The sequence below is a fragment of the Hyla sarda genome, chromosome 11 (assembly GCF_029499605.1).
Source record: "Hyla sarda isolate aHylSar1 chromosome 11, aHylSar1.hap1, whole genome shotgun sequence".
In the NCBI taxonomy this organism is placed as follows: domain Eukaryota; kingdom Metazoa; phylum Chordata; class Amphibia; order Anura; family Hylidae; genus Hyla; species Hyla sarda.
This window is the reverse complement of record NC_079199.1, coordinates 3,654,849-3,672,256: the sequence shown is the minus strand read 5'-3', so window position 1 is coordinate 3,672,256 and position 17,408 is coordinate 3,654,849. Positions and strand designations below refer to the sequence as shown.

The window sequence follows — 17,408 nt, the reverse complement described above, 5'->3', positions numbered from 1 at the left end:
ATACTGCCTCCTATATACAAGAATATAACTACTATAATACTGCTCCTATATACAAGAATATAACTCCTATAATACTGCCTCCTATATACAAGAATATAACTACTATAATACTGCTCCTATATACAAGAATATATCTACTATTATACTACCTCCTATATACAAGAATATAACTCCTATAATACTGCTCCCTATATACAAGAATATAACTACTATAATACTGCTCCTATATACAAGAATATAACTACTATAATACTGCCCCCTATATACAAGAATATAACTACTGGTGTGGTGCTGTGCGGTGTCCGTTGCTGCCGTGGCGCCGTGTCTGCGGGGGGTGCGGCCCATGGACTGGTTTGAGTGGCATTGGGGCCGCTCTGCCGGTTGGTCGTTCCCCCCTGTGGGCATTGGTGTCACGGCGGTGGTGGTCGCCGCCCAGTGCTGCGCTATTTTATGCTAGGGACGTTAGGGACCCACTCTAAATAGGTGGCCTTGATGTGGCGAGTGGGCTTGTACTTTTTGATCAAAAATGTATACTAACAACCTGTTAGTTTTTGATATTATGCTGAGAAGCAATCAGATCATTATACAAGATTGTAGATGTGCACCATGTCTGTTTTTCTACCTGAATTCATAACTACTATAATACTGCTCCTATATACAAGAATATATCTACTATAATACTGCCCCCTATATACAAGAATATAACTACTATAATACTGCCCCTATATACAAGAATATAACTACTATAATACTGCTCCTATATACAAGAATATAACTACTATAATACTGCTCCTATACACAAGAATATAACTACTATAATACTGCTCCTATATTACAAGAATATAATTACTATAATACTGCTCCTATATACAAGAATATAACTACTATAATACTGCTCCTATATACAAGAATATAACTACTATAATACTGCCTCCTATATACAAGAATATAACTACTATAATACTGCTCCTATATACAAGAATATAACTACTATAATACTGCTCCTATACACAAGAATATAACTACTATAATACTGCTCCTATATACAAGAATATAACTACTATAATACTGCCCCTATATACAAGAATATAACTACTATAATACTGCTCCTATATACAAGAATAAAACTACTATAATACTGCTCCTATATACAAGAATATAACTACTATAATACTGCTCCTATATACAAGAATATAACTACTATAATACTGCTCCTATATACAAGAATATAACTACTATAATACTGCTCCTATATACAAGAATATAACTACTATAATACTGCTCCTATACACAAGAATATAACTACTATAATACTGCTCCTATATACAAGAATATAACTACTATAATACTGCTCCTATACACAAGAATATAACTACTATAATACTGCCTCCTATATACAAGAATATAACTACTATAATACTGCTCCTATATACAAGAATATAACTACTATAATACTGCCTCCTATATACAAGAATATAACTACTATAATACTGCTCCTATATACAAGAATATAACTACTATAATATTGCTCCTATATACAAGAATATAACTACTATAATACTGCTCCTATATACAAGAATATAACTGTAAAGGATATGAATATGTAGCGTTATCCTGCTGTTACTATATGACAGGACGTCTTAGTTCCCGTCTCTGCTGCGCGGTTGTGGTTGTTGTTGTGTATCTAGCTGTGAGATCAGGGTCTCGCTCCCTACAGTGCACAGTAGAGTGTTACCTGATCACATTGCGGGGCCCCTGGGGCCCTCAGGTTTGACTCTGTGATGTAGATAAGTCCCTGGGCTCTGGGGCCTCACACAGTCTATTAGTGCAGGTGAATAATCCTCATAGAGCTGCTACCTACATCCACTATAACCACACAAGGCAGGGGCCCCTGTTGGCAGGTAAGGGCCCCTATTTAATGCATCTCCCAGGGTTAAATTAAAGGCTATTTACTATGTTAGTGTTGCAAAACGATTTATTGATTGCAGAAAAAATGGGATGAACATAAGAGTGGACAGGACAACAGGGAGCTGGGGTCATTCCTTGTACTGAGGGGAAGGGTTCCGCTCTGAGGGGAAGGGTTCCGCTATGAGGGGAAGGGTTCCGCTCTGTGGTGAAGGGTTCTGCTCTGAGGGGAAGGGTTCCGCTCTGTGGTGAAGGGTTCTGCTCTGAGGGGAAGGGTCCCGCTCTGTGGTGAAGGGCTCCGCTCTGAGGTGAAGGGTTCCGCTCTGTGGTGAAGGGTTCCGCTCTGTGGTAAAGGGTCCCGCTCTGTGGTGAAGGGTTCCGCTCTGTGGTGAAGGGTCCCGCTCTGTGGTGAAGGGTCCCGCTCTGTGGTGAAGGGTTCCGCTCTGTGGTGAAGGGTTCCGCTCTGTGGTGAAGGGTTCCGCTCTGTGGTGAAGGGTCCCGCTCTGTGGTGAAGGGTTCCGCTCTGAGGTTAGGGGTTCCGCTCTGAGGTGAAGGGTTCCGCTCTGTGGTGAAGGGTTCCGCTCTGTGGTGAAGGGTTCCGCTCTGAGGTGAAGGGTTCCGCTCTGTGGTGAAGGGTTCCGCTCTGTGGTGAAGGGTTCCGCTCTGAGGTGAAGGGTTCCGCTCTGTGGTGAAGGGTTCCGCTCTGAGGTGAAGGGTTCCGCTCTGTGGTGAAGGGTTCAGGTCTGTGGTGAAGGGTTCCGCTCTGAGGTGAAGGGTTCTGCTCTGAGGTGAAGGGTTCCGCTCTGTGGTGAAGGGTTCCGCTCTGTGGTGAAGGGTTCCGCTCTGAGGTGAAGGGTTCCGCTCTGTGGTGAAGGGTTCCGCTCTGAGGTGAAGGGTTCCGCTCTGAGGTGAAGGGTCCCGCTCTGTGGTGAAGGGTTCCGCTCTGAGGTGAAGGGTTCTGCTCTGTGGTGAAGGGTCCCGCTCTGTGGTGAAGGGTTCTGCTCCGAGGTGAAGGGTTCCGCTCTGTGGGGTAGGGTTCCGCTCTGGGTGAAGGGTTCCGCTCTGAGGTGAAGGGTTCCGCTCTGTGGTGAAGGGTTCCGCTCTGAGGGGAAGGGTTCTTCTCTGAGTTGTCAGGTGTCTTCTGTGCAGTAACAGCAGAGAATCCTGAGTGTGATCTTTTGGAGGCGGGGACAGCACAGGGGGCACAGCCGCATGGTCTGCCGGGATTTATTCCTATCGCTCTACAGACATCAGTACAGGGGGACGAATCATTTCTTTAGTTTCTATGTTGCTATTGACAGGTTTCCGCAGTGTGTAATGTACATTATTTGGGCGCCATGTTCTGTATATGGAGGCTCTTGTATGACATTTAGTTTTGGGACCCTTCATGTTTGTCCCCTGTAGACCTCTCATTGTGACAGTCTCTTATATGAGAATGCTTCCATCTTTCTGTGACAATGTATCAGTCTCAATCATTGTTGTCCTTCTCTTGCAGTGGCTGTGCCCTCCACGGTGCCCTCACCTGCCCCCGTCCCTGTCCCCCCTCCTGATCCGAAGCCGAACGGGCATCACCCGACTCCCACGCTTACCCCTCGATTGTCTGTATGTTCCCGGACGACTTTGGTGACTACGATGGACAACACCTCCAGAGGTCTACACTCCGTCATGAAGTGGAAGACAGTGGTGGCCATCTTCGTGGTGGTGGTGGTGTATTTGGTCAGCGGTGGCCTCGTCTTCCGGGCTCTAGAGCAGCCATTCGAAAGCAGCCAAAAAAGTACGATAGCCCAAGAGAAGCAGGATTTCCTGCAGGCGCATTCATGTGTCACACAGCAGGAGCTGGACGCGCTGATCAAGGTAACGAAAGACGCGAAAGAATGTAACAGTAAAAAGTCACAGAGATGTCCGATCCTTCCTATCTGCCCTACAGATAACACACATATACAACAACCTATCTGTATGTAACCTCCACATATACAACAACCTATCTGTATGTAACCTCCACATATACAACAACCTATCTGTATGTAACCTCCACATATACAACAACCTATCTGTATGTAACCTCCACATATACAACAACCTATCTGTATGTAACCTCCACATATACAACAACCTATCTGTATGTAACCTCCACATATACAACCACCTATCTGTATGTAACCTCCACATATACAACCACCTATCTGTATGTAACCTCCACATATACAACAACCTATCTGTATGTAACCTCCACATATACAACAACCTATCTGTATGTAACCTCCACATATACAACAACCTATCTGTATGTAACCTCCACATATACAACAACCTATCTGTATGTAACCTCCACATATGCAACCACCTATCTGTATGTAACCTCCACATATACAACAACCTATCTGTATGTAACCTCCACATATACAACAACCTATCTGTATGTAACCTCCACATATACAACAACCTATCTGTATGTAACCTCCACATATACAACAACCTATCTGTATGTAACCTCCACATATACAACAACCTATCTGTATGTAACCTCCACATATACAACAACCTATCTGTATGTAACCTCCACATATACAACAACCTATCTGTATGTAACCTCCACATGTTGGGGTCGTGCCTTCAGAGTGGGCATGCTTCTCCTGATGTAATGTTTGTCCTTAAATCTGCAAATATTTTTTTTGGCTTATTTAGTGCAGCATAGTCTATTATTGAAGAATAATGTAGAGGTTTTTGTGTATGCCTTGTTTTAGCTGATGTGGCAGGAATTTTTTTTTTTAGCCATACTGGTTGCAGTTCCATGACAGAAATGATTTCCTAATGCTGCCTACATTTCGCTAAATTTTTATGAACATTTGAAGTGTAAATAGTTTACAGCATTTTTCAGACATTGTAAACATTTATAGTGAACGGAGGATAGTGAATACTTTCGGAATGTATTGTATATAGTGACCGGGGCTGAAGACTTTCTGGATACATTGTTTATAGTGACCGGGGCTGAAGACTTTCTGGATACATTGTATATAGTGATCGGGGGTGAAGACTTTCTGGATACATTGTATGTAGTGACCGGGGCTGAAGACTTTCTGGATACATTGTATATAGTGACCGGGGGTGAAGACTTTCTGGATACATTGTATATAGTGACCGGGGCTGAAGACTTTCTGGATACATTGTATATAGTGACCGGGGCTGAAGACTTTCTGGATACATTGTATATAGTGACTGGGGGTGAAGACTTTCTGAATACATTGTATATAGTGACCGGGGGTGAAGACTTTCTGGATACATTGTATATAGTGACCGGGCTGAAGACTTTCTGGATACATTGTATATAGTGACCGGGGGTGAAGACTTTCTGGATACATTGTTTATAGTGACCGGGGGTGAAGACTTTCTGGATACATTATATATAGTGACCGGGGGTGAAGACTTTCTGGATACATTGTATAAAATGACCGGGGGTGAAGACTTTCTGGATACATTGTATATAGTGATTGGGGGTGAAGACTTTCTGGATACATTGTATATAGTGACCGGGGCTGAAGACTTTCTGGATACATTGTATATAGTGACCGGGGCTGAAGACTTTCTGGATACATTGTTTATAGTGACCGGGGGTGAAGACTTTCTGGATACATTGTATATAGTGACTGGGGGGTGAAGACTTTCTGGATACATTGTATATAGTGACTGGGGGTGAAGACTTTCTGTATACATTGTATATAGTGACCGGGGTTGAAGACTTTCTGGATACATTGTATATAGTGACCGGGGGTGAAGACTTTCTGGATACATTGTATATAGTGATGGGGGTGAAGACTTTCTGGATACATTGTTCATAGTGACCGGGGGGTGAAGACTTTCTGGATACATTGTTCATAGTGACCGGGGGTGCAGACTTTCTGGATACATTGTATATAGTGACTGGGGGTGAAGACTTTCTGGATACATTGTATATAGTGACCGGGGCTGAAGACTTTCTGGATACATTGTATATAGTGACCGGGGCTGAAGACTTTCTGGATACATTGTATATAGTGACCGGGTGTGAAGACTTTCTGGATACATTGTATATAGTGACCGGGGGTGAAGACTTTCTGGATACATTGTATATAGTGACCGGGGGTGAAGACTTTCTGGATACATTGTATATAGTGACCGGGGGTGAAGACTTTCTGGATACATTGTATATAGTGACCGGGGGTGAAGACTTTCTGGATACATTGTATATAGTGACCGGGGGTGAAGAGTTTCGGATGGTATTGTATATTCAGTTTTGGTTTATTCATGTATCTTAATTCCCCCACCATGGGGCAGATTTTAGGTCATTGGGGGGGGGGGGGGGGTAATTAATTGTGTGGCTGTGGGCATTCTCATAGTGATTTTTTTGTTACTGTGATTTTGACGTTCTTGCTCTTAATTTATCAAAAAGGTGAAGAACCTTTAATAAATTTGACACAAATCTCATGCTGCATATTGTCGGATACACACAGGGCCCCGCCTCCATACCTCACAGAACACACAGGGCCCCGCCTCCATACCTCACAGAACACACAGGGCCCCGCCTCCATACCTCACAGAACACACAGGGCCCCGCCTCCATACCTCACAGAACACACAGGGCCCCGCCTCCATACCTCACAGAACACACAGGGCCCCGCCTCCATACCTCACAGAACACACAGGGCCCCGCCTCCATACCTCACAGAACACACAGGACCCCGCCTCCATACCTCACAGAACACACAGGGCCCCGCCTCCATACCTCACAGAACACACAGGGCCCCGCCTCCATACCTCACAGAACACACAGGACCCCGCCTCCATACCTCACAGAACACACAGGGCCCCGTCTCCATACCTCACAGAACACACAGGGCCCCGCCTCCATACCTCACAGAACACACAGGGCCCCGTCTCCATACCTCACAGAGCACACAGGGCCCCGCCTCCATACCTCACAGAACACACAGGGCCCCGCCTCCATACCTCACAGAACACACAGGGCCCCGTCTCCATACCTCACAGAACACACAGGGCCCCGCCTCCATACCTCACAGAGCACACAGGGCCCCGCCTCCATACCTCACAGAGCACACAGGGCCCCGTCTACATACCTCAGAACACACAGGGCCCCGCCTCCATACCTCACAGAACACACAGGGCCCCGCCTCCATACCTCACAGAACACACAGGGCCCCGCCTCCATACCTCACAGAACACACAGGGCCCCGCCTCCATACCTCACAGAACACACAGGGCCCCGCCTCCATACCTCACAGAACACACAGGGCTGCCGCCGGGTAGGTCGGTGACTTGTAACTTACTGATCTGTACATAGTGAGGTCATTGACCAGTGGGGTATGTGCCCAAAGCGACCAATCAGATCTTTTATGGTTCAGACACCTTTTTAAAAATGAAAGCTGGATTACGAATGGTTGCTATGGGTGACTGCACCACTACCCCTGTGCACAAGGGTTAATAAATCTCCCCCAGTATTCCACTGTACACTTATAAGCATGTGCGTTCTGGAAAACAATAGAAACATTCCACTATAAGCATGTGCGTTCTGGAGAACAATAGAAACATTCCACTATAAGCATGTGCGTTCTGGAGAACAATAGAAACATTCCACTATAAGCATGTGCGTTCTGGACAACAATAGAAACATTCCACTATAAGCATGTGCGTTCTGGACAACAATAGAAACATTCCGCTATAAGCATGTGCGTTCTGGAGAACAATAGAAACATTCCGCTATAAGCATGTGCGTTCTGGACAACAATAGAAACATTCCGCTATAAGCATGTGCGTACTGGACAATGATATAAACATTCCACTATAAGCATGTGCATTCTGGACAACAATAGAAACATTCCGCTATAAGCATGTGCGTTCTGGACAACAATAGAAACATTCCACTATAAGCATGTGCGTTCTGGAGAACAATAGAAACATTCCACTATAAGCATGTGCGTTCTGGACAACAATAGAAACATTCCGCTATAAGCATGTGCGTTCTGGACAGCGATATAAACATTCCACTATAAGCATGTGCGTTCTGGATAACAATAGAAACATTCCGCCATAAGCATGTGCGTTCTGGACAACGATAGAAACATTCCGCTATAAGCATGTGCGTTCTGGACAACACTAGAAACATTCCACTATAAGCATGTGCTTTCTGGAGAACAATAGAAACATTCCACTATAAGCATGTGCGTTCTGGACAACGATAGAAACATTCCACTATAAGCATGTGCGTTCTGGACAACAATAGAAACATTCCGCTATAAGCATGTGCGTTCTGGACAGCGATATAAACATTCCACTACAAGCATGTGCGTTCTGGACAACGATAGAAACATTCCACTATAAGCATGTGCGTTCTGGAAACGATAGAAACATTCCACTATAAGCATGTGCGTTTTGGACAACGATATAAACATTCCGCTATAAGCATGTGCGTTCTGGACAACAATAGAAACATTCCACTATAAGCATGTGCGTTCTGGACAACAATAGAAACATTCCACTATAAGCATGTGCGTTCTGGACAACAACAGAAACATTCCGCTATAAGCATGTGCGTTCTGGACAACAATAGAAACATTCCACTATAAGCATGTGCGTTCTGGACAACAATAGAAACATTCCACTATAAACGTGCGTTCTGGACAACAATAGAAACATTCCACTATAAACATGTGCGTTCTGGACAGCGATATAAACATTCCACTATAAGCATGTGCGTTCTGGACAGCGATATAAACATTCCACTATAAGCATGTGCGTTCTGGATAACAATAGAAACATTCCGCTATAAGCATGTGCGTTCTGGACAACAATAGAAACATTCCACTATAAGAATGTGCGTTCTGGAGAACAATAGAAACATTCCACTATAAGCATGTGCGTTCTGGACAACGATAGAAACATTCCACTATAAGCATGTGCGTTCTGGACAACGATAGAAACATTCCACTATAAGCATGTGCGTTCTGGACAACAATAGAAACATTCCGCTATAAGCAAGTGCGTTCTGGACAGCGATATAAACATTCCACTACAAGCATGTGCGTTCTGGACAACGATAGAAACATTCCACTATAAGCATGTGCGTTTTGGACAACGATATAAACATTCCGCTATAAGCATGTGCGTTCTGGAGAACAATAGAAACATTCCACTATAAGCATGTGCGTTTTGGACAACAATAGAAACATTCCACTATAAACATGTGCGTTCTGGACAACAATAGAAACATTCCACTATAAGCATGTGCGTTCTGGACAACAACAGAAACATTCCGCTATAAGCATGTGCGTTCTGGACAACAATAGAAACATTCCACTATAAGCATGTGCGTTCTGGAGAACAATAGAAACATTCCACTATAAGCATGTGTGTTCTGGACAACAAAGAAACATTCCACTATAAGCATGTGCGTTTTGGACAACAATAGAAACATTCCACTATAAACATGTGCGTTCTGGACAACAATAGAAACATTCCACTATAAGCATGTGCGTTCTGGACAACAATAGAAACATTCCGCTATAAGCATGTGCGTTCTGGACAACAATAGAAACATTCCACTATAAGCATGTGCGTTCTGGACAACAATAGAAACATTCCGCTATAAGCATGTGCGTTCTGGACAACAATAGAAACATTCCACTATAAGCATGTGCGTTCTGGAGAACAATAGAAACATTCCACTACAAGCATGTGCGTTCTGGACAACAATAGAAACATTCCACTATAAGCATGTGCATTCTGGACAACAATAGAAACATTCCGCTATAAGCATGTGCGTTCTGGACAACTATATAAATATTCCACTATAAGCATGTGCGTTCTGGACAACAATAGAAACATTCCACTATAAGCATGTACGTTCTGGACAACAAGTTAAACATTCCCCTATAAGCATGTGCGTTCTGGACAACAATAGAAACATTCTACTATGAGCATGTGTGTTCTGGACAACGATAAAAACTTTCCCCTACAAGCATGTGCGTTCTGGACAACAATAGAAACATTCCCCTATAAGCATGTGCGTTCTGGACAACAATAGAAACATTCCCCTATAATCATGTGCGTTTTGGACAACGATATAAACATTCTACTATGAGCATGTGTGTTCTGGACAACGATAAAAACTTTCCCCTACAATCATGTGCGTTCTGGACAACAATATAAACATTCCACTATAAGCATGTGCGTTCTGGACAACAATAGAAACATTTCGCTATAAGCATGTGCGTTCTGGAAACGATATAAACATTCCACTATAAACATGTGCGTTTTGGACAACGATAAAAACTTTCCCCTACAAGCATGTGCGTTCTGGACAATGATATAAACATTCCACTATAAGCATGTGCGTTCTGGACAACAACAGAAACATTCCACTACAAGCATGTGCGTTATGGACAACAATAGAAACATTCCACTATAAGCATGCGCGTTCTGGACAACAATAGAAACATTCCACTATAAGCATGTGCGTTCTGGACAACAATATAAACATTCCGCTATAAGCATGTGCGTTCTGGACAACAATAGAAACATTCCACTATAAGCATGTGCGTTTTGGACAACAATAGAAACATTCCGCTATAAGCATGTGCGTTCTGGACAACAATAGAAACATTCCGCTATAAGCATGTGCGTTCTGGACAACTATATAAATATTCCACTATAAGCATGTGCGTTCTGGACAACAATAGAAACATTCCACTATAAGCATGAACGTTCTGGACAACAAGTTAAACATTCCCCTATAAGCATGTGCGTTCTGGACAACAATAGAAACATTCCCCTATAAGCATGTGCGTTCTGGACAACAATAGAAACATTCTACTATGAGCATGTGCGTTCTGGACAACAATAGAAACATTCCACTATAAGCATGTGCATTCTGGACAACAATAGAAACATTCCGCTATAAGCATGTGCGTTCTGGACAACTATATAAATATTCCACTATAAGCATGTGCGTTCTGGACAACAATAGAAACATTCCACTATAAGCATGTACGTTCTGGACAACAAGTTAAACATTCCCCTATAAGCATGTGCGTTCTGGACAACAATAGAAACATTCTACTATGAGCATGTGTGTTCTGGACAACGATAAAAACTTTCCCCTACAAGCATGTGCGTTCTGGACAACAATAGAAACATTCCCCTATAAGCATGTGCGTTCTGGACAACAATAGAAACATTCCCCTATAATCATGTGCGTTTTGGACAACGATATAAACATTCTACTATGAGCATGTGTGTTCTGGACAACGATAAAAACTTTCCCCTACAATCATGTGCGTTCTGGACAACAATATAAACATTCCACTATAAGCATGTGCGTTCTGGACAACAATAGAAACATTTCGCTATAAGCATGTGCGTTCTGGAAACGATATAAACATTCCACTATAAACATGTGCGTTTTGGACAACGATAAAAACTTTCCCCTACAAGCATGTGCGTTCTGGACAATGATATAAACATTCCACTATAAGCATGTGCGTTCTGGACAACAACAGAAACATTCCACTACAAGCATGTGCGTTATGGACAACAATAGAAACATTCCACTATAAGCATGCGCGTTCTGGACAACAATAGAAACATTCCACTATAAGCATGTGCGTTCTGGACAACAATATAAACATTCCGCTATAAGCATGTGCGTTCTGGACAACAATAGAAACATTCCACTATAAGCATGTGCGTTTTGGACAACAATAGAAACATTCCGCTATAAGCATGTGCGTTCTGGACAACAATAGAAACATTCCGCTATAAGCATGTGCGTTCTGGACAACTATATAAATATTCCACTATAAGCATGTGCGTTCTGGACAACAATAGAAACATTCCACTATAAGCATGAACGTTCTGGACAACAAGTTAAACATTCCCCTATAAGCATGTGCGTTCTGGACAACAATAGAAACATTCCCCTATAAGCATGTGCGTTCTGGACAACAATAGAAACATTCTACTATGAGCATGTGTGTTCTGGACAACGATAAAAACTTTCCCCTACAAGCATGTGCGTTCTGGACAACAATATAAACATTCCACTATAAGCATGTGCGTTCTGGACAACAATAGAAACATTTCGCTATAAGCATGTGCGTTCTGGAAACGATATAAACATGTGCGTTTTGGACAACGATATAATCATTCCGCTATAAGCATGTGTGTTCTGGACAACGATAAAAACTTTCCCCTACAAGCATGTGCGTTCTGGACAATGATATAAACATTCCACTATAAGCATGTGCGTTCTGGACAACAATAGAAACATTCTGCTATAAGCATGTGCGTTCTGGAAACGATATAAACATTCCGCTATAAGCATGTGTGTTCTGGACAACGATATAATCATTCCGCTATAAGCATGTGCGTTCTGGAAACGATATAATCATTCCGCTATAAGCATTTGCGTTCTGGAAACTATATAAACATTCCGCTATAAGCATGTGTGTTCTGGACAACGATATAATCATTCCGCTATAAGCATGTGCGTTCTGGAAACGATATAAACATTCCACTATAAACATGTGCGTTTTGGACAACGATATAATCATTCCGCTATAAGCATGTGCGTTCTGGACAACGATAAAAACTTTCCCCTACAAGCATGTGCGTTCTGGACAATGATATAAACATTCCACTATAAGCATGTGTGTTCTGGACAACAATAGAAACATTCTACTATAAGCATGTGCGTTCTGGACAACAATAGAAACATTCTGCTATAAGCATGTGCGTTCTGGAAACGATATAAACATTCCGCTATAAGCATGTGCGTTCTGGACAATGATAGAAACATTCCACTATAAGCATGTGTGTTCTGGACAACGATAGAAACATTCCGCTATAAGCATGTACGTTCTGGACAACAATATAAACATTCCCCTATAAGCATGTGCGTTCTGGACAACAATAGAAACATTCCACTATAAGCATGTGCGTTCTGGACAACAATATAAACATTCCCCTATAAGCATGTGCGTTCTGGACAACAATAGAAACATTCCACTATAAGCATGTGCGTTCTGGACAACAATATAAACATTCCCCTATAAGCATGTGTGTTCTGGACAACAATAGAAACATTCCCCTATAAGCATGTGCGTTCTGGACAACGATAGAAACATTCCGCTATAAGCATGTGCGTTCTGGACAACGATAGAAACATTCCGCTATAAGCATGTGCGTTCTGGACAACGATAGAAACATTCCGCTATAAGCATGTGCGTTCTGGACAACGATAGAAACATTCCGCTATAAGCATGTGCGTTCTGGACAACGGCAACCTTTTTTTTTTACTTTTAAACCTATAAAAAATTATGATTATTCATGGTTTAAATTACAGCCACAAATCAGCCGGAATCAAATGATAAATCTCCCTAACAGTGTATTTGTCTCTAGGACACATATAACATGTTTGTTCTGTACATTATATATATATATATATATAACATGTTTGTGACGTATATGAAACATATATATAACATGTTTGTGCCGCACATTATACACGTATATCCCCCATGTGCTTGTTCTGTACATTATATAAATATAACATGTTTGTGCCGCACATTATACACGTATATCCCCCATGTGCTTGTTCTGTACATTATATATATATATATAACATGTTTGTGCTGCACATTATATATATAACATGTTTGTTCTGTACATTATACACGTATATCCCCCATGTGCTTGTTCTGTACATTATATATATATATAACATGTTTGTTCTGTACATTATATATATAACATGTTTGTGCCGCACATTATATACGTATATAACCCATGTGCTTGTTCTGTACATTATATATATATAACATGTTTGTGTCGTATATTATATATATATAACATGTTTGTGCCGCACATTATACACGTATATCCCCCATGTGCTTGTTCTGTACATTATATATATATAACATGTTTGTTCTGTACATTATATATATAACATGTTTGTGCCGCACATTATACACGTATATAACCCATGTGCTTGTTCTGTACATTATATATATATATAACATGTTTGTTCTGTACATTATATATATAACATGTTTGTTCTGTACATTATATATATATATAACATGTTTGTTCTGTACATTATATATATAACATGTTTGTTCTGTACATTATATATATATATAACATGTTTGTTCTGTACATTATATATATAACATGTTTGTGCCGCACATTATACACATATATCCCCCATGTGCTTGTTCTGTACATTATACTTCTATATAACATGTTTGTGTCGTATATTATATATATATAACATGTTTGTGTCGTATATTATATATATATAACATGTTTGTGTCGTATATTATATATATATAACATGTTTGTGTCGTATATTATATATATATAACATGTTTGTGTCGTATATTATATATATATATAACATGTTTGTGTCGTATATTATATATATATAACATGTTTGTGTCGTATATTATATATATATAACATGTTTGTTCTGTACATTATATATATAACATGTTTGTGCCGCACATTATACACATATATCCCCCATGTGCTTGTTCTGTACATTATACTTATATATAACATGTTTGTGTCGTATATTATATATATATAACATGTTTGTGTCGTATATTATATATATATAACATGTTTGTGTCGTATATTATATATATATAACATGTTTGTGTCGTATATTATATATATATAACATGTTTGTGCCGCACATTATACACGTATATCCCCCATGTGCTTGTTCTGTACATAATATATATATATATAACATGTTTGTGTCGTATATTATATATATATATAACATGTTTGTGCCGCACATTATACACGTATATCCCCCATGTGCTTGTTCTGTACATTATACTTATATATAGATCATTGTGTATAATTAGCAGATGGAGAAGACTCTTGATCCCCTTGTTGCCTCTTTGTTGTCCTTGTCGATGACTCGGTTACTTAATAACACGTTTTCATGTTTCCATACATTGGGCTTTCACCCGTCTGTGATAATACCCATGATTCATTGCATACGTGTAAGAATATTTCACAGCGGACACTTATTACTTGTATTGAATCTACTTGGAACGTTTCCATCCCCTTGTGTAATTGATCCATGCGGTGATATAGTGGAGATTAGCGTCACAGTCTCACTGTCAGCACATGTAATGTATATAAGGATACAGCACTTAGCGTCACAGTCTCACTGTCAGCACATGTAATGTATATAAGGATACAGCACTTAGCGTCACAGTCTCACTGTCAGCAGACGTAATGTATATAAGGATACAGCACTTAGCGTCACAGTCTCACTGTCAGCAGACGTAAAGTATATAAGGATACAGCACTTAGCGTCACAGTCTCACTGTCAGCAGATGTAATATATATAAGGATACAGCACTTAGTGTCACTCACATGACCTGACCAGAATCCCACAAAAAACCTCGACTAATACATTTATTCATATATAGAAGGGAAATAAACTACAAAGTGTCACCTGGGAGCAAGACTAAATATGTACAATGTATCAGTCTGGGGTCCAGGATGTTTAGCTCACAGAGCATTGTCTAGACTGGATACAATTGTATCACTTCTCAGCTGAGAGCAGGACTAGCTATGTACAATGTATCAGTCCAGGATGTTTAGCTCACAGAGCATTGTCTATAGACTGGATACAATTGTATCACTTCTCAGCTGAGAGCAGGACTAGCTATGTACAATGTATCAGTCCGGGGTCCAGGATGTTTAGCTCACAGAGCGTTGTCTAGACTGGATACAATTGTATCACTTCTCAGCTGAGAGCAGGACGAGCTATGTACAATGTATCAGTCTGGGGTCCAGGATGTTTAGCTCACAGAGCATTGTCTAGACTGGATACAATTGTATCACTTCTCAGCTGAGAGCAGGACTAGCTATGTACAATGTATCAGTCTGGAGTCCAGGATGTTTAGCTCACAGAGCATTGTCTAGACTGGATACAATTGTATCACTTCTCAGCTGAGAGCAGGACTAGCTATGTACAATGTATCAGTCCAGGATGTTTAGCTCACAGAGCATTGTCTATAGACTGGATACAATTGTATCACTTCTCAGCTGAGAGCAGGACTAGCTATGTACAATGTATCAGTCCGGGGTCCAGGATGTTTAGCTCACAGAGCATTGTCTAGACTGGATACAATTGTATCACTTCTCAGCTGAGAGCAGGACTAGCTATGTACAATGTATCAGTCTGGGGTCCAGGATGTTTAGCTCACAGAGCATTGTCTAGACTGGATACAATTGTATCACTTCTCAGCTGAGAGCAGGACTAGCTATGTACAATGTATCAGTCTGGAGTCCAGGATGTTTAGCTCACAGAGCATTGTCTAGACTGGATACAATTGTATCACTTCTCAGCTGAGAGCAGGACTAGCTATGTACAATGTATCAGTCTGGGGTCCAGGATGTTTAGCTCACAGAGCATTGTCTAGACTGGATACAATTGTATCACTTCTCAGCTGGGAGCAGGACTAGCTATGTACAATGTATCAGTCTGGAGTCCAGGATGTTTAGCTCACAGAGCATTGTCTAGACTGGATACAATTGTATCACTTCTCAGCTGAGAGCAGGACTAGCTATGTACAATGTATCAGTCCAGGATGTTTAGCTCACAGAGCATTGTCTATAGACTGGATACAATTGTATCACTTCTCAGCTGAGAGCAGGACTAGCTATGTACAATGTATCAGTCCGGGGTCCAGGATGTTTAGCTCACAGAGCATTGTCTAGACTGGATACAATTGTATCACTTCTCAGCTGAGAGCAGGACGAGCTATGTACAATGTATCAGTCTGGGGTCCAGGATGTTTAGCTCACAGAGCATTGTCTAGACTGGATACAATTGTATCACTTCTCAGCTGAGAGCAGGACTAGCTATGTACAATGTATCAGTCTGAAGTCCAGGATGTTTAGCTCACAGAGCATTGTCTAGACTGGATACAATTGTATCACTTCTCAGCTGAGAGCAGGACTAGCTATGTACAATGTATCAGTCTGGGGTCCAGGATGTTTAGCTCACAGAGCATTGTCTAGACTGGATACAATTGTATCACTTCTCAGCTGAGAGCAGGACGAGCTATGTACAATGTATCAGTCTGGGGTCCAGGATGTTTAGCTCACAGAGCATTGTCTAGACTGGATACAATTGTATCACTTCTCAGCTGAGAGCAGGACTAGCTATGTACAATGTATCAGTCTGGAGTCCAGGATGTTTAGCTCACAGAGCATTGTCTAGACTGGATACAATTGTATCACTTCTCAGCTGAGAGCAGGACTAGCTATGTACAATGTATCAGTCCAGGATGTTTAGCTCACAGAGCATTGTCTATAGACTGGATACAATTGTATCACTTCTCAGCTGAGAGCAGGACTAGCTATGTACAATGTATCAGTCCGGGGTCCAGGATGTTTAGCTCACAGAGCATTGTCTAGACTGG

The 17,408-nt window shown here is 41.4% G+C and overlaps 1 protein-coding gene across 5 annotated transcripts in view; it reads left to right on the top strand.

Moving 5' to 3' along the window:
• Nucleotides 1-17,408, top strand: part of KCNK10 (potassium two pore domain channel subfamily K member 10) — a 79,015-nt gene that overhangs the window by 37,391 nt on the left and 24,216 nt on the right. For all 5 annotated transcript variants that reach the window (XM_056545952.1, XM_056545953.1, XM_056545951.1 and 2 more), the window contains exon 2: nucleotides 3,401-3,759. In XM_056545952.1, coding sequence (XP_056401927.1) covers nucleotides 3,401-3,759 — 359 coding nt within the window. The remainder of the gene's footprint in view (nucleotides 1-3,400; nucleotides 3,760-17,408) is intronic.